We start from the raw sequence: 27,208 nt of genomic DNA, 5'->3' as shown, positions 1-27,208 counted from the left end.
GATATGGTCCGACATAGACATCCACCACCATCATCACTCCCACCATTGTGCTTTTGGGCACCATGAAAGTCCAAGACAACCCTTCACAAAGGATCAAAGTTCTTCGAGGCTTTCATGTGGCTCTGAATTAAATTACATGGATGGCGTGCCAACAAAAATTTAGACTTATAAGGAGAGATAACTTCTTATGTGTATCTGAAGCATGCAGAGAGGCGAATTCACTTTGGGACAAAGTGGGTCAGCTAACATCCAAAACTTAGAAATTCTCTATGGAATAATTGAGTACTACATTTTGAAAATATGATATGCATTTGAAAATTGGCCTCCAACTATTCGACGAATTGCCTCTGCGGCACCGGGCAGGGGAGTTGCTAGCTTCATGCCTTCTTTGCTATGGACATCTTTCAATATGCTCACTCGATATATGTTGGTATCTGTCGGCATGCTCGTTCAAAGATTATTAACATCAGTTGATATGCTCGTTTGAAAGTTGTTAACATCTGTCGACAGACGTGTAACTTGAAAAATGACCTCAAATTTGCCAAAACTCGATGAAATACCAATTTTCATACTAGATTCACCACGGGAAGCATGTCTAAACCAACTTACAAAAGCAGGCCACTTTTTTGTACTTGTGCATAATATAACGATTACGGTACGAAAACTTGTAATCAATTAAGTATATATAAAATTTATTTAAACAATCGACACATCTACATCGATCAATTTTAAACGTAATTTTATAGTTGTACAAGGATAATATATGAATTTGATGATTAACCTCAACAACAACTGAGAACTCAGTTGATGATGTTTAGTGGTATCCAACTTTGTCAACAAATTCGGAAGCTGATTCCCAGCTCAGTGTCAATAATGCATCTTTAAACAAAGCTTTAAGTTTGTTTTTAAGTAGCTTAATTCTGTATGGAAAACAGAGAATGCATGTGCCAATTATGAAACGATGACGTACCTTACTGAATGGCTCCACACACTAAAATTATATAAAATTATCTCCACAAATTCAAGGTTGGTGAGATACCCTATAATATAAAGTATATATGAGCACTTATGTAAAATTTTACAAATCATGAGATGGGTTATAAAAAATTAAAAAAATACGTTTATCAACATTTAGTTCACTCTTAAAAAACGTCATATAATTTATAAAATATAGTTTAAATAATTGATCTCTCTAGCAAACACACTGAGTAGGATTCTCTCTTCTTCCAGATTCTCTCCTCTCTAACTTTCTTCTTTTTCTTTCGCTCTCTATAAAGAAGTTAACATGAGACGTTGATGTAATTTAATTATGACCATTCAAATAAAAAGTCTTAGTAATATTAGAAACTGAACATTCCTCTTATAAATTGCATATTATTCTATTATCTCTATGGCCAATGAATGCGAATCTTATAATGGTGTGATTTGATTAAAATGGTCTCTCTGTTGTAAACATTCCTAGTTTAAGTATGATTGTGTAAATCCTAGATAAGATTTGATTCTAGTTATCCTTTCCTATTACAACTTGTATTACTTGGAGAAGAAGGAATATCTTCTCTCCCTTTACTACTATAAATAAAGGCACAATGTAGGAGGGATAACAACACACACATTCCCCTACAATTCTACAAACACACATCTCTCTCCTCTCTCTCTCTGCCGCCGGCCCTAGTCCCTCTGTCAGATAAAATAGACCACAACACGTTATCAGCACGCTCCTACCGCTGCGCTTAGGAATCTGACGTTGGAGATTTTTTCTGCATCAAACCAGTTCATCCGTATCATCACGCAATCAGGTTCTTTCCAAACAACGGCTTTTAACTCGATATTTTGCAAGCCCTGATAGCATGAACATTCACCATGATGCATGACCCAACTTTACGTTTAACGTATTTTAGATTCTACATAAATTGTGTATGCTTCATAATCAAAATTGCTACAATTATGTGAATTTGATATTTGCCATGAATTGAATCTTACATATGTACATGCATTGAAACTATTATTTGCATATGCATCAAAGTAAATATGTGATTCATTGAATTATATATGCATCTAATTAAAAAAAAAAAATCTGGGCTCGCCTGGAACGGCCCGGAAAAAAAAAAAAAAAAAAAAATTTTGGGCTGCACACAGCAGCCCATTCCCCTCTTCTCACCCCGTGGGCCTATAATCCCACCCAAGGGTCCTCGGCCTATATTTTTAGGCCCCGAGATTTTATTATTTAATTTTTTTTAAAATAATATGGGTTTTTATATTTTCACCCACATTTTAATTTGGCCCCGAAGACCAAAAAATAAATTAATTCACTTATCATTATACAATATTTCTGCATATATTCTTTGCATATTTGTTTGCATATATATTTGTGTTTGCCTGCAGGAATATATGAACCTGAAGTTCATAATTACTTTGAAACCCGAAGTTTCTTATACACATGCATTGTTTGAAAACCCGAAGTTTTCACTTAAATATATCACCCATGAAAACCCGAAGTTTTTCATGCAAAATTAAACCAATACATGTCTATTAGAACCTGTATGTTCTACTCCTATGTGAATGAATTGATTTTTCTCCATTACACTAACCACATCTTGTTCATCCATTTTGTGATAGGAACATGTCGAATTTGAACAAACTCGACTTCACCGCTTTGGAGGTTTCTGGAAGGAACTACCTCAAGTGGGTTCAAGATGTGAAGCTCCACCTCACTGCAAAGAACTTACGTCCTGCTATTGCAGAAGCAACAGATAAACCTGTTGGCGAGGCTGAAAAAGCCACTGCTATGATCTTCATCCGAAGACATATTCATGACGCTCTACAAACTGAGTACCTTGCTGAGGAGGATCCACGTGCATTATGGGTCGCTTTGGCTGATCGTTTCGATCACCAAAAGGACATATTCTTGCCTGAAGCAAGACACGACTGGCAGCACTTGCGCTTCCAAGACTTTAAGTCTGTGAATGAATATAATTCTGAAGTTTGTCGAATCCGATCACTTCTCAAGTTTTGCAATGAAACTTTGACTGAAGAGGATCTCCTGGAGAAGACCTACTCGACCTTCTCTGCTTCTAATATTGTCCTGCAGCAACAATATAGAGCTCATAAGTTCACTAAGTTCTCGGATTTGATCTCTGTTTTACTTCTTGCTGAAAAGCAGAACCAGCTGTTGATGAAGAATCATCAAGCTCGACCTACTGGGGCTACTGCTGTGCCTGAAGCACATTATAGCACTAATCAGCACCCAAAACGCCAAAAGAGGCGTGGTAAGGGCGGCCAGAAGCCATCCCACCAAGGTCAACAGAGCCAAGGCCCATCCAAGGGAGGAAACAAAGCCCAGAAGCGCCCAAACCTCGCTCCCAAGGCCCCGAACTTCAAGAATAAGGGCAAAGCACCTGCCACAATGAATGACGATATGTGCTATCGTTGTGGTTCCAAGGACCATTGGTCCCGTATTTGCCGTGCTCCCAAGAAGGTTGTGGATGCATATCATTCTCGTCGTACGAAGTTTGAATCAAACTTCCTGCAAGTGGACGAACCGGAGACTACAAAGATGGAGGTTTCTGATTTTCAGGAGGATACCACTCCTATGGAAGATTAGAATCTTAGACATAGACTTATTTTTCAGTTAAAATAAGACAATTGGGGCCGAATTCCACCTAGTGGCCGAACCCCACCTTGTTTTTTGGTTGATTTTGAACAATTTTCCTTTATGTTTTGGATTATTAGTTGGCGATTTATTTTGGATATTAAGTTTTTAATCCTTGAATAAATGAAATTATTTTGAATTGATACTTGTTTTTATAAACTTTTATGCATGTGACCGATTCAAATTAATTTTTCATTCTAGGTATGACTAGTGGGAAAGTTAGTTGTCTGGCAGATAGTGCAACCACGCATACTGTTTTGCGTGAACGCATCTATTTCACTAACTTCGTACCTAAGAATGCACCTCTGACAACCCTCTCAGGCCCATCCAACCTGATCGAAGGATACGGTAAGGCACGTATAATGTTGTCCAATGGTACAATCTTGACCATTGCTGAGGCACTCTATTCTCCACGTTCCGGAAGAACGTTACTAAGTTTCAAGGACATTAGAGATAACAATTACCACGCTGAAACCCACGTAGAAAACGGAGTTGAATTTATGTGCGTAACTTCCTATGAATATGGCCAGAAACGTATTCTAGAGAAGATGGAGCGTAACCCGAGTGGTCTGTATATTACGACCATACGCCCCATAGAATGCCACTATGTGGCCGGCCCTACCACAGGGACCGTGCACGAAATTACACTTTGGCATGATCGTTTGGGACATCCTGGACGAATAGCGATGCGCCGTATCCTACCCGAAGCTTAGGTTCGATCCATGAAATTGCATGTCAAACATGTTCTATGGGAAAGCTTATTACTAAGCCTTCTTATGACAAGATTCGTTCGAATCCTCCCATTTTTCTACAACGGATTCAGGGGGACATTTGTGGACCGATTCAACCTCCCTGCGGACCATTTAGATATTTTATGGTTTTGGTTGACGCTTCTACACGTTGGTCACACGTGTGCTTGTTGTCCACAAGGAACGCTGCATTCTCCAAACTGTTGGCTCAGGTTATCAAGCTCAGGGCTCACCACCCTGATTATCCGATCAAATCTATTCGATTGGATAATGTTGGAGAATTCACATCTAAAACTTTTGATGACTATTGCATGTCGGTTGGGGTTGAAGTTGAACATCCTGTACCCCATGTTCACACCCAGAACGGCCTGGCAGAGGCTTTCATTAAGCGTTTACAAATGATTGCTCGATCGTTGGTCATACATACCAAGCTCCCGATCGCTGCTTGGGGCCATGCAATATTGTACGCAGCAAAGTTGGTCCGCCTGAGGCCTGTTGCGACACAACCATTTAGTGCCCTTCAGTTGGTCACCGGATGCGAACCCGACATATCGCATCTGCGCGTTTTTGGTTGTGCGGTCTATGTGCCGATCTCGCCGCCCTTACGTACAAAAATGGGGCCTCAGCGAAGGATGGGAATCTATGTCGGATATGATTCTCCTTCGATTATTCGTTACTTAGAACCTTTGACAGGCGATCTGTTTACCGCTCGTTTCGCTGATTGTCACTTCTATGAGACAGTCTTCCCGTCATTAGGGGGAGATAAGAACGTCAACGTTCCTAATGAACGACGCGAATTATCGTGGACGACTCCCACTTTGTCTCATTTAGATCCCCGCACCGCTCAGTCTGAAGCTGAAGTGCAGCGCATATTAGATCTCCAGAGCATAGCTCAGAGCATGCCAGATGCTTTCACCGATCTAGCGCGCGTGACAAGATCACATATTCCAGCTGCGAATACGCCTGCAAAGATGGATGTACCAAATGTACGACGGACTACCGTCCTGGAAGCCCGGGACGCCAATTCTGGTGATCCACGTACACACATCTCTAACTTTCTTCTTTTTCTTTCGCTCTCTATAAAGAAGTTAACATGAGACGTTGATGTAATTTAATTATGACCATTCAAATAAAAAGTCTTAGTAATATTAGAAACTGAACATTCCTCTTATAAATTGCATATTATTCTATTATCTCTATGGCCAATGAATGCGAATCTTATAATGGTGTGATTTGATTAAAATGATCTCTCATCATTATAGTTTGATATTCTCTAAATGAATATTTTTTTCTTTTATACACGCATAAATTAGGCTGCTTTATTCAAGTTTACGTTCAAGATTAACAACAATTTGAATAGAGTTGTTTGGCAACTTATCTATGCGTGCATATTCCAAAAACATGTTAATCACACTCATTAATGTGAAAGTTCCATTAGCTTGATAGTTATGCCAAAGTTTCTTCGCAACACCAAAAAAGTCTAAAATGTTAGTTTGGCTCGTACTCTGCGATCAATGAATTAACGGTCAAAAATCTCCACATATATTAAACCATTTGACTCATGTAGACATGTGTATGACAAAAGAGTCAAAAGGATTTAGGTTTGGGTTGGGTTTCGGTTTCAATATTTGAATTTTTTCTCAGAAACCAAACGCTGCTAAAGCCTAAAGCTAACTGAAAATCACTGTCATTGTTACAGCTTTCCGATCCCGATTCTCGAGAATACCAAGTATAAACCTCCATTTTCTGATCACAATTTTGGGTCTGCGGACCACTTAACTGATAAAAGTCCAACACCAAACTCATCTCTTCCCAACACTTTCTGCATCAAATCCTTACACCTCTGTCTCTCAGGTTGCCTGGCGTCAGCCAGCACCTCTCACCTCACTTCACCACCACAGTAACAAAGTTTATGACTTTATTTAAGGTAAAGCTATTCGCACTCCATTTTACTCTTCACACATTTTTATTAAATTTTATTTAATGATTTTCTTCAACTTATTAGATTTAACGGTCGAAAATTAAAAAAAAAAGTATGACAGATAAAAAAAATATGGAGAATAGTTTTAGCTTTATTTTATACGCTAAATTGACTAGACCATTATGCTCTTTTTCTCTGTCAATCTTAAATTCATTTTTTATAATTTGGTGTAGAATATCGCTCGAATTTAAGATACCATTTTTATGAAAACAGTGCAAATCTCCGAGAATGAGTAAAAAGAAAAGAAGAAAGTAAAAAAAAGGACTTAAACAGAAACCGAAAACCTCGTCTGCTTCCCACGAGAGGGATTTTCCATAAACGAAAAGCTCCCGACCCCAAGACTCAATTTTTTTTCCTTTCTTTCATGTCATATCATGCATCTCTCGCAATTGGCAGCTAGTAGAGAGAGAAAGTGAGAGGAGAGAGAGAGAGTGATGAGAGAGAGAGAGAGGGCTTTAAGCCTTTAACCCCTTCTCACTCTTCTCGGCTGAACTCCACCCCACGACAGCCAGCTCATATTTCGTTCATTCATATTTCATTCAACCCCATTACCAACAAACCTCTCGCCCTATCTCTCTCATCTCACCCACACTTTCTCTCTCTATCAAACTCTTAACGCTTCCATTTTTTTCCTCATTATTTTTATCTTTCTACCTACAAAAAGACCACAACTTTCAACGTTTTCCTCCACCAGATCTCTCGGAATAAATCCATGGAGATGCGTGCCCCTTTGAAACCCCTTTAATTACCGCACTCGCTTCTCCGTCCCTCCCTCCCTCTCTTTCTTTGTGGTTTTCTGGGCTTATTTTTCTCGAGTTTTACCTCTTGGTCCCAATACAGCCCAGAAAACCCATGTTATTTTCTTTGATTTTCTTCCGTTTTCTCTGACTCTTCCTTCGATTTAACCTTCTGGGATTTCTGGGTTTCTATCAAGACTTCACCTTTTTAGAGAGAATCGAGAAAATGGCGAATGGGGTAGAGAGAGAAAGTGGGTTGGTGCTGTTTAGCGACGATGAGCTGAGAGAGATGAGCGGGGTGAATAGAGGGTCGGACCATATAGAGGTCACGTGCGGCTGCACCAGCCACAGATACGGTGATGCAGTCGGGAGGCTTAGGGTTTTCGTCAATGGTGACCTCGAAATCACCTGCGAGTGCACCCCTGGCTGTCAGGAAGGTCTTTCTCTCTGCCGTTTTGATCTCTCTCACTTTGTTGCTTTTTGGGAAAAAGGGTTTTTATTTTTAATGCATGTTGTTTGCGTTTTGAGCTTCTTTTAGTTCATCGTGGACTGGGTTTTGACGTTGATGGCTGCAGTCTGTCTGTCCCTTTCCGGTCTGCCTAATCTGTTGGGTTTGTATTTGATGACGACGAGCATTTGCTTTTGCCTTTGCTTTGCAAGCTGTTCACTGTATTTTTGCTGGGTATACAGTTGAGGTGTATGTTGTTTTGTCTCACTGAATGCCTTCTCCTTGCTGGGTATACAGTAGCTATATGTTTGCCTACTCTTCATATGGTGGAGTCCAGATGGTTTCTGGCTTGTTTGTGGAGTCAAGAGCTTTTCTTTAAGTTGGTGTATTGACAATGAAACCTACATTGCCAGTTTCGTGGCGATCACAACTTCGTAATTAGATTGGTTTTCGAGGTTTTGCTTTCGAATATGTCCTGAGTTCTGTTCTTTCTCTTCTACAGAGTAAGATGTTGTAAAGTTGCATAGCTTGGTTTAGTCATTGTAGGGTTTTTCATATCTTTCTTTCGTCTTTCATGTGTTTATGTGGTTGATGGAATTGCTTTTTCATCCTTGGATTACGGGCATTGATAATCCCATGTGTTATTTCATGGGCAACCAAGCTTATAACTTTTCAAGCTTGGCTATGTTATTTGATGTCTCTATGCGCATCTGGTTTTGTTTCTACAGTGCTATTATCAATAAGCACTGAGTATATGGCATGGAGATTTTAAGATTACCTCTTTTCTGACAACCGAGGATCCGAAAGTAGTGCATCTTCTTTCACTTAGTTGCAGATATTGGGTGTGCCATATCTCATTTTTTCCATAATATAGTTCATGAGAGAATTCCACAAGATTGCTTCCTGAATCTGAATTTGGCACACACCCGAAACATTAGAGCATCTCATAACAAGACTCTTATGTCTTTATGTACATTGAATTGCCAGTATCTTTTTCTCATATAAAACAACTTAGTCCATCAAGGACAGTTGTTCTGTCTGTAGAGCAAATTGCTGCCTTTAAAGACGTAGTCTTGACCAATAATGGAGACCACCTGCTTACAACCTTTGTGTACTGTCAGCCCTTTTTGTGGTTCTAACAAGTTAGAGGTGAAAACATTAGTATTTATTTATGTAGTTCGTTTGATCTGTTGATAGTGTCAAGAAAAAATGGTAGAAGTTGGTATGCATGCGATTTAAGTATTGTTTAACTACTTTAATGGTCATGACGAAAGCTCAGATTGAGGTTTCGTGCTTATAACCATCTTATTTATTTCCCTTTGTATTTCAATCACTAGGAAAACTGACTCCTGCCGCATTTGAGAAACATTCTGGAAGAGAGACAGCTAGAAAATGGAAAAATAATGTTTGGATAATTGATAATGGAAAGAAGGTTCCGCTGTGTAAAACAGTGCTGCTCAAGTACCATAATGAGGCATCAAAAAGTGCTAATGGTTCCCACAGGTCCAACAATGGACGTGTTTGTCACCACGATGAGTTTGTTTCCTGTACTAGATGCAACAAGGAGCGCAGGTTTCGCCTCCGGACAAAAGAGGAGTGTCGGGTTCACCATGACGCTTTGGCTGATGTGAATTGGAAATGTGCTGATGTGCCGTATGACAAGTATGTTCCTCTCTTACACTGAACAAATACTTCTACTCGGTATTGATCAAGTTGTTTTCTCTCTTATACTAGAGGCCATGAACCATTCATGAACCATGCACTGATTCTAGTTTTATCTCACAGATGTGAAATACATGAATAACCTATTTGTTCCATCCTTATTCTAATGGATTTATAGTTTAGTATGGTTTTTAATATGCTGTGCTATCAACAGATTTTTGAACAATTGAATGTTGTAGCTTCTATTGTGATTGCCTATTTTATGTTTATGTATACTGTTCATCCAGCTTCATGGATTTAGTTGGGAATTAGCCGGACTAGCTGTTTAAAGATGGATTGCAGCATCGTTTCTGGAAAATTGACTCTAGTTATTACTCTCTAGGGTAGAGTAGATGATGTTTGTGCTTATAGACACATCTTCTAATGGTAGTTTGTTGCCATTCATCTCAAGGATAAGAAATAGGCATTTAAGAAAGCACTAGGAAGCAGATAGGGACTTTTCGATTGGGGGAGTAAAATGTAAATAACGATGTTATTCCATTACATACACCAGTAGGCATTTTAGCTTAAGACGGTAGGTTGTAAACCAGTGCGCACACCCAGTTGCAAAACACTGTTGATATGTTGTCGTTAACGTATATGCTTAAAGGTTCAGTAATCATAATGTGAACGGTTGTTTCTGTACTTCAGGATAACTTGTGATGATGAAGAAGAACGAGCAAGTCGAAGGGTATACAGAGGCTGCACCCGTTCTCCGACATGCCAAGGCTGTACTTCTTGTGTGTGCTTTGGGTGCGAAATCTGTCGTTTCTCGGATTGCGGCTGCCAGACTTGCACCGACTTCACAAGGAATGCTAAAACTTGAATTACCAGTCTGCAGTCCTGATATTCTCTTTTGATCATATGGGTTACTTGTACCCTTATCGCCCCATTGGAAGCACCTCCACCAGCCCCACATTGGAAAACCTTCAAGGGGTAAAAAAAAAAAAGCATTAAAAAGCAACTTCCAATGACTGTTTCCCAAGTTCAATGTCTCTTGTTCTCTTGACTGATTAGAACCTTCTAATTTGATAATTTATTCTCATCATTAATATTTTGTTACTTGGTGATATGTCCGTTATATTTTCTTTAAATTATTTAAGATTCCTTGAATTGATGTATACTTCGATTGATATGCCCCTTTTTTACTATCACTTGAACCTATCCGCCCAAGACACACAGATCCTTGCATTCAAGTACTGTACGTGTTTGTAACGTACTCTTACCGACTAACAAGAGTATAAGTTTGGTGAAGTTTACCGCTATACGTCGTCTCTTGTTCAATAATGCATTGTCATGTGCAAGTTTTTCTTCGCATGGCAATGTGTTATTGGATTGAGACATTATTTGGCGGTGAACTGGTTCCATTGCTCTTATAAATTTGGGGCTTGAAAATTTGCTTCCACTCCACAACAAAATGAGTACTCTTGAGAGGATTAACTGAAAATTTTCTACGTTTTTACTAAACCAAAATTTGTCAATGTTAAAAATTAACTGCAACCAAGGCGGATGTGGCATTTTAAATGGAGAACATGTTCACCATCTGTTCTTCCATATACTGGACTAGCAAATACAAAAACGATAAAAACCGAATACAAAAAACCAAGCAATTTCGAACGATGGCTCTTCTCAAAGCCTATTTGTAAATTCAGTGTGCTTGGTGCAGCAGAGCATGCCATAACTTTCACCTCGATTGCTGCCTACCTCTTCCCCTTCCAAAATGACGACCCCCTCGATGGGAGGGTCTCCTTCCACGATTAGAAGATGCGCCCCGACTAAATTGCTGGCTGTCCAAGTTGCCTGCATTTGCAACAGGTAGTGGCATATTATGGTTCTGTTCGGCACGTAATCCATTTGACGGCATTCCTTGTTCTGCATTGAACATCGGGTGAGTAGGTTGGCCCTGTAATCCCATCCCGAATGAGTTTTGGTTGAAACCAAGTTGACCCACCAGCCCCTGTGGATACATAGGTCCTGCAAAGGCATTGAATTGTTGGCCTGGAATGGGTTGGCCCTGTAAACCGATCCCAAATGCTGCCTGATTGAAGCCGTGTTGACCCACCATCCCTTGTGAATATGCAGGTCCTGTAAAGGCGTTCAACTGTTGACCTGGTAGGACAGCACCAGCCTGCTGATAGAACGGCATTCTGTTTGGAATAGACATTTGATACGAATATTGAGGATTATACTGTGGAAGACATGGCAAACTATTATTCATAACTCCGTTAGGGAAGGATGTATTTTGTGGTTGAAACGACGTTCCATTTGTCCACAGTCCATTTGAAGTTGTGTTGATACGAGCAGGCGGTGTAGGAGCTGGAAATGGTGGAACTAATCCAGTCCCACTAGCCAATCCTTGTGATACTGCAGAAGAAGATGGTGCAGCTGGAGAGAAATGAAGATGGTGTTGATTGGGAGGCTGCTGACCTGCATCCGTTGGTGCTTTCTGGGGTGAAGGTTGACTGCTATTCCAAGGTCCCGGCTTATTTTTACCCTTCTTTCTGTTGTATTTCTTGTTGCCAGCATTTTGGTCACTCATTCCCCTCTTTGACATTTTTTGCATCCTCCTGTATTCAGCCTCTTTCTCATCATCTGAAAATTCTGCCCCATCAGATATCTCTTCATCATTTGCACCAGATGCATCATAACCCTTTTTGTAAACATCCTTGTTATTCAGCACATGATCTGCAAACTCCGGAACAAAAGAGATCAAAGTGCCCACTTGTATTCCACTAGGGATTTCACTTTCTGAATTGTATCGCACCACATAATAAGGCTGTATCACAGGTCCAAAGATTTCATCTATCAATCCCAATGGAGATCTGCTTTCGGTTATCCACAAAATTGAACCCTCGTTTAGAGGGTTGTGCTTCTTGACCCCTTCTACAATGACTTGGGTACCAAGAACCTGTAAAAATTCAAATTGTCATCAAACTGATGTAATTGCAGGCATCAATACCACAAATCACAATATGCACCTTCTGGAGTGTCACCTAGATTCTAAATTTTCAATGACACCAGAGATTGATGAAGTTCAAGTTCTGATACAGGCTTACTTGCACAATCAAGATAAAAAAAATAGGTTTCACATCATTATGAACTTACCGATAAGACAACTCCCACAGGTTGCGTCTGATGATGTGGTTGCAAGGTCACCTCCACTGGAGGAATTGGGGGAAGCACCTGCAAAATTCAAAACAATCCTGTCAAGCTATTTTGAAGCAGTAATATATACTCCAGAAAGCTAATTTTACTAAAGGTTTTGCAAGCATTGCATGTTTTAAGATATCAAAGAATCAAGAAAATGGCAAACAGAAATATAGAAAGCTAATTCCACCGAGGATTTGCAAGTAATGCAACTTCAGAAAAAGTTGATTTTTTGTCATGCGTTATTAATTCCAGAGCAACCAAACAAGCTACTTAATTCACTAAAGGGTATTCTATATATCAGACCAAAATACCGAAAATCCAGAATACGACTTCCTTGCTTGCTTAAAGATGATCCTAAGTACCCTTTCTTTTCCCCGATCCCAAACCAAAGTCGGAAAAGCATCCACCATAATAGTTGAGGTTGGCTATCTTCTTATCTGCACTAAAACGAAATAAACCTGTACTCCTCACCTAAGCCTATCAGTAACGACCTAACAAAACCGAATAGGGACTCTATGTCTACCTCTCACCAATTGTTCATAGCAGCTTATCAATTGAAATATGCACAAATCCATTAAGTTCTCCTAAGTAAGAGAGAATTGAACAATTCTTTTTTTTTTCTTTCTTTTACCTCAAGCTCATTCTTGGACCTAATGGGTCCTTTCAGATCTCCAAGATCATCCTCATCGCCGTCTCCCTCATCAAAAGTTTCAGCATCGGTCCAAGCAACCAATTCATCTTCATCTTCATCATCAACAATTTCATTATCTTTATCGAATGTCGTATCTTCCTTCTCCCCTCCATCAGCATCCCTTATCTCACCTTCTTCCATTTCACCACCCTCGTCGCTCTCCTCCACCTCCACATTCATTTTCCCTTTCCTGTTTTCCTTTTCATCATCATCACTGCTGTCATCATCACTAGAGCTACCACTCTCAGACGACGATGATGATGACCCCGAACTCTCACTCTCAGACTCCGAGCTTTCACTCTCGGACTCACTATTCCCTGCTCCACTCTTCCCACCATTCCCACTCACCATTTCACTCCCCACCCTAGTTTCGCCTTCGAACCTCGACTTTGAAACCTCACTCTCATCCTCATTACTCACCGGGTCCATTTCCACGATATCACGCGTCACTATTTCACTCTTCACACCATTCCGACCATCAAGAACCGAACTTTCTTCACACCCTCCAAGCAAATTAACCTTTCCCAACTCTTCCGCAATCGAACAACCCGAATTCTCCAACAGTTGACCCTCCAACTTCACCACACAACCAGACCCACAATCAATCGGCACAGACCCACCACCTGCCGGCTCTAACCCACCTCCAAGATACTCTGCTTCAACAGCATCAGCCTTAACCTGCCCTGTTTCGGCCATATCAGAACTCGGAATATTCTTGAACCAATCCTCTATGGAATCAAAATCCAAGAACGAATCTGCAACCGACAAGTCTCGGGGATCAACGGGATCGGGCGGGTCCTTTAAATTCTTGGGCTTTGAAGCTCGTTCGAGGTCTTCGAGTGTTAGCTGAGGGATGAGCCCTACCATCTGTGAGAGTACGAAAGAAGGAATTGGGTGGGGAAAATAGACGAGTGAAAATCCATGGGAACTGAAAAGCAGAGCGAATTTATAGAATTTGGGGTTTTGGGTTGGAAACGGTCAGGTGCGCTTAAACCCTAGCTAGGGTTTTGAACATTTTTCAGACGAGAGTATAAAGATGGCCGAGTGGTCGGTAAATTAGTTATTTAAACAAAAAATAAAAAATTTGAAGGAGCTCATACGACAACGTTTCATGGTTTCGTGAAAAGCCAAAGTCCTAGATTAAAATATGGGTTAAAGAATGAGAGCTTTAGACACACAAACAAAACTTATATTTCATAAAATTTCACTAGTTTTGAGTTATTTTATGGAGAGACAAAAGTTTAAACCCGAACAAACCAAATCCAAAAACGAACAAATTAGAATTTTGAAATTTCAATTCATGTCCCTGATATACCTGTTACTTAACAAAGTCTATTTAGTATAAACGTCAACGAATTTACACCCCTTACCATTAGCCCAATCCTTTTTCGACCATTGTTGCAAGAGCACTTTCAAAACTATATGTAGAATCAATTTGTATTATTTATCAGTAAAATCAATTTAACTATTTGTAGAATCAGTTTTGTGTACTTTATTAGTATAATTAGTTTGCTCTACCAAAAGCAAGCATCCACCGAAGCAATTTTCTTTCTTTTTATTGGCAACAAAGCATAAATCCGAAAGAAAATGAAAGATTACATACATAAGAACATCACAAAATCACGAGACCTTAGCTATATCTGCAACTAACAACCATCAACAAAGAGGAGCTTGCTGCAAAAGATTGAACTCAAATTGTATGATAACCCAAATGAGCCAAATCTTAGTGAGAAAATTCCTTTCGTGAGAAAATTCCTTTCATGATAAATATGTCAAATTTCACAAGGCTAACTTTAGTGCATAAGAGCACGACAATTTAATACTAAACTTCTCATAGGACGGTGATCCAATTTGCATTTAAAATCAATTGTAGTGAAAATGTAGAATCAATTTTCTTCATATCCATTTGATTCCATCCACAACTTGCATCATCAATTTTCTTCCTAAGGCGTCATTTTATCTGAAGCATCCACCGAAAACCAACCTTTTAGATCAAATTTAAACTATGTGTTGTGTCACCAATAGGAAATAAATATGTTAATTAACACTTAAATAATAATTTCATCATCCACAAACATGTCATATGATTTACATAATACAATTTAAAATAGATGGTCTTCCTAGCATTTCTCTTTCCAAATTCATGCTTGTATATTCCAAGAAATAATCTTGCATCATTGATTCCAAAAGACTTCTCCACACACCCCATTTAAATTAGTGTGATGACAATCTTAAACACCCATTTTCATTTTGCGATGCCTTATTTAAAATGTACCGAACGAATCTATTGTCGATGTTTTTGTCCAATAATGCATTATTATGTGCAAGTTTCATTAATATGACAACGCATTATTAAACTGGAACACCTATACCTCAGCAACTGTTTTATGGAGTCTCCACACACTTACCCACTATCAAAAGTCAAAAGATTAGTATGCATTTTCCTTATATATTTGGAGAAGTTTTTCTAGTGTGCCCGGAACACGGTTTATTATACCAAGTGTCATAATATAAATGATTGGAAATTTTTTTTGTCAAGTATCCAACGACTTATAATATGATAATTAGTGAGTTAGGCCTTGTTCACGGCACACCAAAAAATATCTTGCATAGTATTTATTGCATTCAGAAGGAGCCAGATTACGCTGAAAATGAGGGGCCATGTGAGTGAGTAGCACAAGGTTTATGGTTTTACTTTCACCCCTCAACCTAACACCAAACTTTGCCTTCATTTCATCTAACCGAATTTGAATGTCGACTTCCAAGTTCCAACTGGCCTCTGCCTTCACCTCTCTATCTCTACTTAAATTCCCCACCATGAACGCAACCACCCGCAAACCAAATATAAATACACCGATGCAATAAAACATAAAAAGAAAAATATTAACCAAATAAAGATTTGCTTATAGGTATCGCATTGGGTTAATTCTCGCAAGTATAGTCATTAGGCGGAGTTAGATTCCGACGCATTGCACTAAGCGTAAGAAACTGTCTCTAAAACAAGAAATTTAAGCGGCATTTGGTATGCTGGATTGAACTTGCAAGAACTGCACTGAGAAACGTGGATAACACAAAATAAAAGATATGAAAAGCAACCGTAACAAGCAAGAGAGTACGAATTACCCTTTTTGCTAGAAGAAACATGAAAAATAGCCAACAATCTATCGGTAAGATCGAAGAATAGCTCCACAGAAAGTACATATGATTGCTTTCCAAGATTTCCAATAAAACGGGACGTAGCAGAATCTTGTAGCGGTCTTCATGTCCGCCACGCTCGCTCCTCCGCCGCACCGCGAGCATATTCCCGCCGCCGGCTTGCTCCCCTGCACTTGCCTCTTCTGATCCACCAGAAAACAAAACACCACCATCCTCTTTCAGTTTCGGTTTTTAACTAACTTCTGAGGAGAGAATAAAAAATGTGAGATGTTGGCTTTGCAGCTGAAAATTAAGAAATGAAAATTTGCTTATATATGCATCAGACAAGTTATACATCGAGCAAATTTTGTTGGCATTGCGTCGCTTTTGACCGTTGGATGAGTGGGGGATGATGGATCGTTTGGTTTTGGGGGAATAGAGTAGTTCGGGGTTTAAGCGTTACGGATCATGCAACAAGGCCACTATATTTTTGCCAGCTGGCTGGGAGTGATGGGAGATGAGATCTTGGCCGTACATGTGGTGGCTTGACGATGATCTGGTGATTAATATGGGGTCTGACGGTGAATATGTGGGTGGCGGTTAGTAGGTCTTTCGGTTGGCCGAGTTAAATGTTCAAATCCAACGGCCATCCGTCTTCCAAGTGGGAAAAAAATGGAGTTGACTTTTGTTTGGCTGCTGAGAAAATTGGAAAGGAAAATTGACTTTACACATGAGGCGGTTGGAAACATTATTAATGTGTCTAATGATCCATCCTTTCAATTAAATGACTTATTAGGTCAAATGTAGCAACTCACAACTAAAAAATGATGTCCACTTTAATTTTATGGTGTCATCAAATTGCATTTATAACTTTAGTTATAAAATCAATTTAACCAAGTGAGAAAGATGGTGATAGATGTGGAAAATTGCTATCGCACTCAATTTTCTTGTTTTCATTGACGTTTCAGTCGAGTGATGTTTTTTTTTTCTTTTTGTGAGTTAAAGATTTTATGTTCGATTTTGATGAATGAATTATAATTGACTTATTAAGTTGGTAAACTAACATATGTATATACATTATCTTATGTTCGACTTCAAGAGATTGAAGATATGTAAATGGAGGAAGCACACCAAGTGTATTTGTAAATCTACCAACATTTTTACCGAAAATTAGTTCCTAAATATTTACAAATAAAAATACTTTGCGCTATTTTAAAAACAATCCCAACATGCTCAATCCATGGACGAATAGAGTTTCCAAACGGCCATATATTTTCAAAAGTTCGTTTTCGCCGGTCGTCCCCATTTTTTCATGAAGCTCGTCTTCAAACGCCATTGCAGCTCTCTCACCTCCTTCAATCTTCAAAACACCAAAACCCCATCACCCAAACAATCCAAAATCCTCCAACTCTGCAAGTTGGGCTTACTCCCCGATGCGATTAGGGTCCTCAACTCCATTGATTCCGGCGAAATCACCCTCAAACCGATCCTTTACGCTTCGCTCTTACAAACTTGCACCAAAGCCGTTTCATTCAACCATGGCCTCCAAGTACATGCCCATGTCGTTAAGTCCGGCCTTGAAACCGATCGGTTCGTTGGGAACAGCTTGCTTGCTCTGTATTTCAAGTTGGTTCCGAAGATGTCCGAGACTCGGAGAGTGTTTGATGGTCTTTTTGTTAAGGATGTGATTTCTTGGACGTCGATGATCACCGGGTACGTTCGGGCTGGAAAGCCCGGAAATTCGATTGAAACGTTTTGGGAGATGTTGAAATTTGGGATTGAGCCAAATGCCTTCACTTTGTCTGCTGTGGTTAAAGCTTGTTCGGAGATTGGGGACTTGAGGCTTGGCCTGTGCTTTCATGGAGTTGTTTTCCGGCGTGGGTTCGATTCGAATGATGTGATTGTTAGTGCTTTGATATACATGTACGGGAGGAATTGTAGGTCGGAAGATGCACGCCGGCTGTTTGATGAAATGTCTGAACCAGGTCCTATATGCTGGACATCAGTTATTTCTGCCTTCACGAGAAGCGATTTGTTTGAGGAAGCATTGGGGTTCTTTTATTTGATGCAGAGAAATCATGGGTTGTCGCCGGATGGTTTTACGTTTGGGACGGTATTGACTGCTTGTGGCAACTTGGGGAGGCTGAGGCAAGGTAGAGAAGTGCATGCTAAGGTCATTACATATGGACTTTATGGGAATGTGGTTGTTGAGAGTAGCTTGGTTGACATGTATGGAAAATGCGGGTCAGTAGAGAATGCCCGGCGTGTTTTTGATAGGATGTCAAAGAAGAACTCAGTTTCTTGGTCTGCATTACTAGGGGTGTACTGTCAAGCTGGAGACTTTGAATCTGTCGTTAAGCATTTCAGGGAAATGGAAGAGGCCGACCTCTACAGTTTTGGAACTGTCCTTCGTGCATGCGCAGGTTTGGCAGCTGTACAACACGGGAAAGAGGTTCACTGCCAGTATGTGAGAAGGTGTGGTTGGAGAGATGTTATTGTAGAATCAGCTTTAGTTAATCTTTACGCAAAGTGTGGCAACATAGATTTTGCCCGTAGAGTTTTCGTGAAGATGCCAGTTAGGAATTTGATAACATGGAACTCCATGATTTGTGGGTTTGCTCAGAATGGGGGAGGTGAAGAAGCTCTTAAAATATTTGATGAGATGATTAACGAGGGGATTAAGCCCGATTATATCAGCTTCATAGGGGTTCTTTTTGCTTGTAGTCATGCAGGTTTGGTTGACCAAGGACGAAGCAACTTTATTGCGATGACCAAAGAGTACAGGATTAAACCTGGCATTGAACATTATTGTTGTATGGTAGATCTCCTAGGCCGTGCGGGGCTACTGGAAGAAGCTGAGAATTTGATAGAGAATGCAGATTGCAGGAACGATTCGTCTCTTTGGGCGGTTCTTCTAGGTGCTAGCACAACCTGTTCGAACCTTGCTACCTCAGAGCGCATAGCGAAGAAAATGATAGAACTAGAACCGGACTACCATCTGAGTTACGTTCTTCTAGCTAATGTGTATAGAACAGTAGGCCGATGGAATGACGCCTCGGAGATTGGGAGGATAATGCAACAGAGAGGGGTTAAAAAGATGCCGGCTAAGAGCTGGATTGAATCCAACAGTCAATTAGGTTCTAATCTTCATGTTGGAGACGTGGAAATTCGTAGTAGAATCAGATTTCCTGTTGTTTAGGGGTATTATCTGAAAGTCAATACATGTTCTTCCTCGCATTCCATGAAATATGAATGTTCCCTTTTTGCCCTACTATATCGGAAAAGAAAATTGCGCTTAGTGTTGGAGTATTGAGATTTAATTCAATAAAATTGGGAAATACAGTACATGTTCCGCCGAACCTGGCCCATTTAAACGATACAGTATTAGATGCACGAATAAATGTGTTTCTGTACAGTGTGACACCACATGGAGTTTATCACATCAAAATAATTACAAATCCTCTAGCTCTGAAGTTGCCTCAGCAGACTCGTCTTTAGTTTCGGAACCCGTCTGATGGTCTGAGTAGAACGCGTATCTCATCTCTTGGCTAACCAATTTGGCAAGGTCATGCCTGTTGGCATCTGTATAGGCATCAAGAACGGCTTTGTACAAGGAATGATTTGGCTCTGTCTCTTCATATTTCAGCTGGCTGTATATTCGCTTCACACCTTCAAGCATACCAGCTTTTCCATAGCAACGTACTAGGTTACTATACGTTACAACGTCTGGTTCCAAGTTTTCATCCTGCATTCTCATGAACATGTTCAGAGCCTTGTCGATCTCCCCAGCCGCCCCATAAGCATGTATTGCAACATTACAGAGAAAAGAATCAAGCTTTACATCAGCTTTTGTGAATTTTTCACAGGACTCGAGCGCCAAAGCATGCATACCCACCATAGAGAAGACAGAAGTGATGATAGCTTGCCTAGAGTAAGGTTTCCCTTCATGGTAGGATGACTGTAACTGCGTTACTGCTTCAATGGAAACACCTTTTTTCAATATCGTGAATAATATTTTAAAAGTCCCGATGTCTGGCAAGAGTTTCCGAGTTACCATCTCATGCAATAATTCGCCACATTCCCGTAGCTGCCCGTTAATGGCATAACATGACATTACCTTGTTAAATGAACCGCAGTCCCTCACTAGACCTGACAGTTTCATTTCCTCTGCTATATCAATGGCTTCATCAAGCATGCCCACACTCTTGTAAAGATATATCATGGTCGCATATGTTATCTCATTTGCCCAACCCTTGGCTCTCAGTTTTTCAAAAATCAATTCGGCTTCAGTCACCATCCCACGATCGGCATAGAGATCGATCATGCTGTTAGATGCAACAATATCTAGGGCACCCTCTAGATCTTTCAACTTCTCATAGAGTACTTTCGCTCCATCAAGGGAGTCCACCTTACCATATGCCTTTATGAGGGAAGTAAGAACTATTTGATTTGCAGAAATCCCAGATTCTTCCATGTGCCGAAAATACTTTAATGCTTCCTCAACTCTGCCAGTTTCTACAAATCCGTTGATCAAAGAACCATATACAAATTCATTTGGTTTGACCACCGAATTTACCAAGTCTTGGTACACATCAACTGCATCAGAAAGCTGGCCAAGGCGAGCGCAGCATGCAATAAGAGCAGAGAAGGCTAGAGAGTGCGGCTTAAAACCCATTTCCCGCATTTCAGTTAAAACATCCCTTGCCTGGTCCACTAAATCACCTCCTGAGAACATCTGAATGAGAGAATTATATGTGCAGTTATCGGGCCAAGTCCCATGATTTCTCATGCCTTTGAAGAGAGAAAATGCTTTATCATAAAGCTTTGCCTTGCCATAAGCTTTGATCATGACGTTATACTCCACAACATCCTTCTTCTGTCTTACCAAGTCTTTCTTCCTATAGAATACTGCCTCAGCTTCAGTCCAAAATCTCTTTTCAGCATATGCATCTATAATTGCTGCACATGTCCTTGATGACAGCTCACCATTCAACTGACATTTCTCGTAAAACAACTTTGCCCGAACAAGCTGTCCTTCATTAATATACATCTTGATGACACCAGGAACAGAATGCTCATCGACACGCACACCAGATTTCTCCATATCCTGAATCACATTCTCCACTTCTCGGACCATGTTTCTCTCACATAACACATGAAGAATAGTCCTGTGAGATACAATATCTGGGGAAAGACCCACCTGTCTGATCTTTGTATAACAGTTCAGAGCAGCATCAATGTTCCCCACATCAGCATACAGAGATAGAAAAATGTTATAAGTTCTCGTGTCAGGAGAAATTCCACGTTCTTCCATCTTACTAAGCAAAGTTTCCGCTTCCGACAAATGACCATGACTTCCACAAGTAAAGATCATAGTGTTGAAAGTTATAACATCCATTGGCACCCCAGACTTCATCATTTCTCCAAACACATTAGCAGCATCATCAAGACGCCCTGCCTTCCCATACAAATCAATCAAAGCATTATATGTAGATGCCTGTCGTGGTTTTCGATCAGAGTTCTGTGTATCCAATGAGGTCGTAATCTTTGACGTGGGAATTCTCCCACCTGTCTTGAAAAGTTCAGTGGACAAGAAATGTTTAAAACTAATAGGCTCTGAGTCAGAACCATTTACAGAGTCACCCATAGAATCCAAATCGAGCTCATCGAGCTCAATCTTCCCAGTGCACCAATCTTTATAAAACTTGTCTGCCCTATCAAACTCTCCTGCATCCTTCAATGCCCGAACAACTGTATTCATGGTAACATCATCCGGAAACATTCCCCTCAGTTTCATGTGCTTAATCCACAAAAGTGCTTCCTTCACAAGGCCTGCTTTCCCATACACATCAACGAGCATTGCATATGTGTTGTTCGTTGGCAGAACACCCCTTTTCGCCATTTCAATCCAACAAAGCCTCAATTCATCCCACTTCTGAGCCCTACCCAGTTTCCGAAGCACCACATTATAATGTATTACATTGGGAACATACTCTTTCTGTGACTTGAACCACTCGAAAACGCGCAAAACCCTCTCCCAGCTCCTTTGTTCCTTGAGAATAACAGTCTGTTCTTTCGGATTCAAATTTTCACCTAACGAATTAAGTGTCTTTTCAACATCTTTTTCGGACTCTAGAGACCGCAAAATCGAAGGCAACACGCCTCCATACCCCTTCTTCTTACCATTAATAGAAGAAACTTTCGTGGGAAAAACCAACGATTTAGAATGACACTGAAGCTTAAACCCTACCAAAACCCTAGAACCTCTCAAATTCTGCTTCTGAGCTCGTGAATTCCCAATGTTTTCGACATTCGGAGAATTGGGTAAATTAAATTTTAGAAAATTCCTAGCTCCGAAAAGACATTGATGATGATGGAGGTTGCGAAGCTTACTTGGTGAAAAAGTGCGGCTGTGAATTGAGCTCTGGAAACTTTCTTGGCCTAATTCCATGGAGCTATAACTCTGGCTGTGGAGCATCATTGCCTGCTTTCTACTCTGACTCGTCGGCGGTGGGGGCTCGCCGGTTTTTTCAGCTCAGAGAGTGTTATTAGGGTTTTTCCTGCCGCAACCCCTGCAGGCTTGTCCTCTCATGTAGGAACCAGATGAGCCTCAGGGCCAAAACCGACCAGATACTTTGAAACTTTTATTAGAAATTCAATTTGTAACCTAAAAAAGAGTTTTTTTTTTTAAAGCATTTGACACAGGCTTATTCTTAAAGTGCTTTTGTGAGATAGAAACACTTCTGAGTTATATTTTATCGACTAGAGTCAGAAGTGCTTTGATGGTCAATAAGCGTTTGAACGCTTACAAAATTAATTCAACATTAAATATGAGTACAAATTTCATATTTACTTTTGAAGTATAAAAGTGTATGAAAATTAAATTAAATGAATTTAATAATTACTATTCAACTAAAATCCATCATTACTTCGAAAAGTGTCACAGACTCTATGTCACATGTTCTCGACAACAAAATTCACAATTTGATCCCAAGAAAAAAAATCATTTCCAAGTTATACATAAAGCGAAAACGTCCATCAAACAACTTTCGAAATAGTTTCCACTTGAAAGCGAAAACAATTACCAAACAAGTTAATGTTTTCAGTTATTTATATATGAATACAGAGACTGAAGTTGAAGCAAATTCAAAACTGTAAAGACAATCGAAGGAAAGCCCATGTGACTAAAAATCATGAACTACCACTCAATGAACAAAAGTAGGAACTCAAAGAGCAACATCCATCTGACTGCACAGCCTAACAAGTTACTAGTATCCCCAAAATCTTCTGGTTTTTGAAGAAACCTTTGACCAAAAAAAAAAAAATACAATCCTAACAAGTTACTACCCGAAATCCATAGGTTTTCGCCACTTCACATTGCCGCCATCATGGTGCTTCGTGCAGCCTCCCGCTTCACCTGTTCTGCCTTTCCGCTGCCTCGGAAATACGTGTATACTTGCTGCAAATGCGACACACGAAGAATTAGTTTCGATGGGGAGGGGGAGGAAATGCAGAGTTAAGGGCAAGAGAACAATGCAAGTTGGTTAATCGTCGAACCTGAATAACCCAGATGCTGAGAAGGGTTTCGCAGACGTACAACCCAAATCCAATCAAGTAAAGTATCTGAAAGGAAGAAACAAAGACTGAGTCTTCACCGGGTCATCAACTCAAAAGAAAAATTCAAACCACTGACAGAGCAGAATAACAGTTCAAGGTTTTCCATTGTATTGAAATTCTTATGAGTAACACTGCTAGGATACTGAAAGCCCGAAACTTACCCCAACCGAAACATTGTAACTCAGCAGTTCTACGGCAGGCAAAATACCCCTGTCAACATGATCACACCATAGAAAAAACAGCTTCAGAACAGAAAGAAAACAGTATTCAGGAGGAAATATGATTAATATACATCATTTCATTACGACAAAGGGAATACGACTAGAAGAAGCAAATATTGGGAGAATAGTTTAACTAACAAGATCTGCACGAAATCATAACCATAGGAGTAGCCCACACATGGATGCAAATTATACACTAGAGCAATGTCAAGCTGAAAAGTAAGATTTTGAATGATGCATCCCTTATTCATTTTGCATATCTGCCTCGTTCCTCCCTAAACGAAAGAATGAATGTAACTGAGCCATTACTAAACCTTGTAGACTGCACGGCTAAGAAAACTTAACTTACGTGATAGATTTCCCATTTAAGAAGATTGGAGGAGCAATTGCAGCGTAAATGCAAAACAAAATATGGAGCTGCAAAAAATCAGGGCACGAAAGTGAGCTAATTTTCACTTCTTGAATGTAGAAAATGTAACTGCAGGAAGAACAAAAATAAACTCACCAGATAAGACAAGAAAAACCCAACAAAACTCAGAGCACTATCAGTCCTGTAATAGATGGTACACAATTACAACTATGAGATCTAATATGTTAGGATGAAAAAACAACCAAAAAAAAGTATAAGATATAAGATATGTTGGACAAATGACCGAGAAGTGCACAATCATCAAATGCATAGGCCTTGAATCTCGTATACAATTTTGGCATAGTGATGTACAACAAGGTCATATCCATGGAATTGTAATTACCTCATAGCACGATAAAGAGGGCGATACCAGACGAAATAGGCTACAGGAACACTTGCTAGGAAGTAGATTATAGCCAGAAGCCAAATTATTACACCTGCAAGGGGATACAAGTTCAGACTAAATTATGACTTTATTTATAATGGTTAATACGTTTACACTAAGTCACAGATCAAACCTTCTCCTTTGATCCAGGCTACGGTAACTGCCAGAATATTCCACAGAAGACACACAATCAAACCTGAACGATGCCATGAACTTTGTCAATTTAAGCAACCACATAACAATTTGATTTAATAGTTTGAACTTAGAAGATCTTTTGGTACCAAAACAAGGTACGGTGTAAAAAGTTCAAAAGATCGCCTCAACCCAACCAAATAAAGCAAAAGCAAATCTCAGCTCTGAAAATTGTAAGTAAGTTTGAACAAAGCATGCGATCCATATTGCCTCCAGATCCTGTTTTCTGGCAATGATATAACTTTTTTAAGCAGTTTTAATCTCAAACTACTAAAGTACATACAACAAAAAAAGCGATCAACGAAAACTATGCAATCAAATATCATGTGGAAACTGAGGCACCTGTGTGGACGATCACAAAAGAAATTAAATAAAACTTAACCTACCCAAATATGTTGTGAACGCAACATACTGGATCCTCTGTAGATGGATTGGGATTTCGTTTGCAATGTCATGATGGATGATGGGGAAAAATGGAGGCCAGTTCTTCTCCTCTATAACAACTCCAGCTGCCAAACAAAACAAGGGAATCACAGATTTGGACTTTGGGTGTCATAATTTTTCACAAGCACATATCAGAAAAAGGATGAACCTCGTTGCATGGCATCTTCTTTCCGCTTTAGTTCCTGGAAATGGATAATAACATCATAAACTCCACTTACCAAATAGAAGAGTAACTTGTCTAAAAGCATAAAAATCTCATTCAAATCAATGTTGCAAGGACTGTATAATGGTGTCCAAACAAAAAAACTTGGATCAAATACTTTGTTCACCGAAACATTCAATCAAAAGTGGTTGATTATTCTCGTTCTCATTGCAACAATTACGTGTAACGGTCTGGGAAATTTGTTTGTGGGAAAGCACCTGTTCCCTCTTTTTCAATTCAGCCTCTTTAGCTTTGAGTTCCTTCTCCTTTGCTTGTAAACCCTAAAGCAACAAAAAATAACAAGGAAACAGAAACCATTAATTGCTTGTAAAACAAGTTAATAACAGATGAAAAAAAGCCTTGACAATGTGACTCAGCATCTTGCATGTATTGACCTACCTTTGAATTATCAAGAGGAATATCGATTGTTGCATTGCGATCATAGGGTTCCGGAGGAAGGGGCGAAAGCCTTGGGTTTGCAGGGGAAACACCTCCACCTCCAGGATTCTACAAATTTAACAAAACAAAAAACGTAGTGAAATGGAAAGTTACAAACGAAGGGAATGTTCTTTACAAATGCGATATTCTAAACTACTCTAATCTACGGGAAGGGAAGCAATACAAACTCGGAATCAAGGGGGCGGGAACATCCCCTCCAGTCAGATCAAATTCTCCAATTTCACATACCCCAAAAACATTTTATTTCTTTCCTTTTCTTCCTTTTCTAAGAACCTAAACGGAAGCTACATTGCGGATTTCAAATTCCTGTTGCAATCAAATATCAAAGAGAAGCGGAAACAGATTGAAGATTTCGCGCAACATTTCAGCAATTCCAATCCCGAAAACTCGTATACGTAAATGTAGGTCTGTAACGGCACTCACCGCAAAGGGATTGACCTCCTCGTCGGCGAAAGGGTTCGGATCGTATCGATTCATGGGGGCGAACCAGGAGATCCACGCTCTGGCGACTGCAACAACAATGGGAATCCTAATCGGGAATGCGAGGGTTACAGGTTTTGGGAATCGGAATCGTCGATCATGAAGAGAGAGAGAGAGAGAGAGAGAGAGAGAGAGAGAGAGAGAGAGAGAGAGAGGTTATTGCGGTTGATTGGTGAGACAAAAGAGTGTACGTACGGCCTTGGTTCTAGTGGGAGCCGTTTGTTTCCTGGGAAAATTGAAACCGAAAATCAGAGAAAATATTTATATAAAACCGTTTGGCGGGGAAGCGTGGTGTGGGGCCTTCTGTTTGATCCGACGTGTCATATTTTAGACATTAAAAATGGGAAGAAAAAAATCGTATATTTTTAGTCATTTCCTTATCAGTAAGATTAGGAGGCCTATTTATTTAATTAATACTGTCACACTCACTAGATTTATTGATAGAAATTAAATTTAAATGTAAGAGGGGCGTAACATCGTCATGTATTGGATTCGGCTACCACTCAAATGGATTATTTGCATCCAGTGGCTGATTCATAATTCAAATCTTATGAGGTT

At 39.8% G+C, this 27,208-nt stretch overlaps 7 protein-coding genes across 7 annotated transcripts; 3 read left to right on the top strand and 4 right to left on the bottom strand.

Annotated features, from left to right (window-relative positions):
- Nucleotides 1–1,785: 1,785 nt before the first annotated feature.
- Nucleotides 1,786–3,794, top strand: LOC126583175 (uncharacterized). The gene is made up of 2 exons (XM_050247487.1): nucleotides 1,786–1,796; nucleotides 2,617–3,794. Exon 2 carries the CDS (start codon nucleotides 2,621–2,623, stop codon nucleotides 3,599–3,601), a length of 981 nt encoding a protein of 326 aa, XP_050103444.1. The 5' UTR covers nucleotides 1,786–1,796; nucleotides 2,617–2,620; the 3' UTR covers nucleotides 3,602–3,794.
- A 2,939-nt stretch (nucleotides 3,795–6,733) lies between these two features.
- LOC126634651 (protein ULTRAPETALA 1-like) lies at nucleotides 6,734–10,337 on the top strand. The gene is made up of 3 exons (XM_050305184.1): nucleotides 6,734–7,553; nucleotides 8,902–9,226; nucleotides 9,917–10,337. Exons 1-3 carry the CDS (start codon nucleotides 7,343–7,345, stop codon nucleotides 10,089–10,091), a joined length of 711 nt encoding a protein of 236 aa, XP_050161141.1. The 5' UTR covers nucleotides 6,734–7,342; the 3' UTR covers nucleotides 10,092–10,337.
- Nucleotides 10,338–10,701: 364 nt separating this feature from the next.
- On the bottom strand, nucleotides 10,702–14,158 carry LOC126634649 (H/ACA ribonucleoprotein complex non-core subunit NAF1-like). Its single transcript, XM_050305182.1, has 3 exons — nucleotides 13,047–14,158; nucleotides 12,371–12,448; nucleotides 10,702–12,173 (listed from the first exon to the last, which is right to left on the bottom strand). The coding sequence occupies exons 1-3, from the start codon at nucleotides 13,971–13,973 to the stop codon at nucleotides 10,950–10,952; spliced, it is 2,229 nt and encodes a 742-aa protein (XP_050161139.1). The 5' UTR covers nucleotides 13,974–14,158; the 3' UTR covers nucleotides 10,702–10,949.
- A 1,955-nt stretch (nucleotides 14,159–16,113) lies between these two features.
- Nucleotides 16,114–16,539, bottom strand: LOC126634653 (uncharacterized). The gene has a single exon (XM_050305185.1). The coding sequence runs from the start codon at nucleotides 16,472–16,474 to the stop codon at nucleotides 16,268–16,270; it is 207 nt and encodes a 68-aa protein (XP_050161142.1). The 5' UTR covers nucleotides 16,475–16,539; the 3' UTR covers nucleotides 16,114–16,267.
- A 931-nt stretch (nucleotides 16,540–17,470) lies between these two features.
- Nucleotides 17,471–19,515, top strand: LOC126634650 (pentatricopeptide repeat-containing protein At1g03540). Its single transcript, XM_050305183.1, has one exon. It carries the CDS (start codon nucleotides 17,554–17,556, stop codon nucleotides 19,438–19,440), a length of 1,887 nt encoding a protein of 628 aa, XP_050161140.1. The 5' UTR covers nucleotides 17,471–17,553; the 3' UTR covers nucleotides 19,441–19,515.
- A 27-nt stretch (nucleotides 19,516–19,542) lies between these two features.
- Nucleotides 19,543–22,895, bottom strand: LOC126634648 (pentatricopeptide repeat-containing protein At1g73710). The gene has a single exon (XM_050305181.1). The coding sequence runs from the start codon at nucleotides 22,720–22,722 to the stop codon at nucleotides 19,693–19,695; it is 3,030 nt and encodes a 1,009-aa protein (XP_050161138.1). The 5' UTR covers nucleotides 22,723–22,895; the 3' UTR covers nucleotides 19,543–19,692.
- A 427-nt stretch (nucleotides 22,896–23,322) lies between these two features.
- On the bottom strand, nucleotides 23,323–26,873 carry LOC126634303 (secretory carrier-associated membrane protein 1-like). Its single transcript, XM_050304799.1, has 12 exons — nucleotides 26,594–26,873; nucleotides 26,111–26,218; nucleotides 25,930–25,992; nucleotides 25,658–25,691; nucleotides 25,452–25,574; nucleotides 25,007–25,069; nucleotides 24,832–24,925; nucleotides 24,585–24,630; nucleotides 24,429–24,496; nucleotides 24,020–24,068; nucleotides 23,799–23,864; nucleotides 23,323–23,700 (listed from the first exon to the last, which is right to left on the bottom strand). The coding sequence occupies exons 1-12, from the start codon at nucleotides 26,645–26,647 to the stop codon at nucleotides 23,614–23,616; spliced, it is 855 nt and encodes a 284-aa protein (XP_050160756.1). The 5' UTR covers nucleotides 26,648–26,873; the 3' UTR covers nucleotides 23,323–23,613.
- Between the last annotated feature and the right edge of the window lie 335 nt (nucleotides 26,874–27,208).

The sequence above is a fragment of the Malus sylvestris genome, chromosome 9 (genome assembly GCF_916048215.2).
Source record: "Malus sylvestris chromosome 9, drMalSylv7.2, whole genome shotgun sequence".
Taxonomy (NCBI): domain Eukaryota; kingdom Viridiplantae; phylum Streptophyta; class Magnoliopsida; order Rosales; family Rosaceae; genus Malus; species Malus sylvestris.
This window is presented reverse-complemented; position numbering and strand designations above follow the sequence as displayed.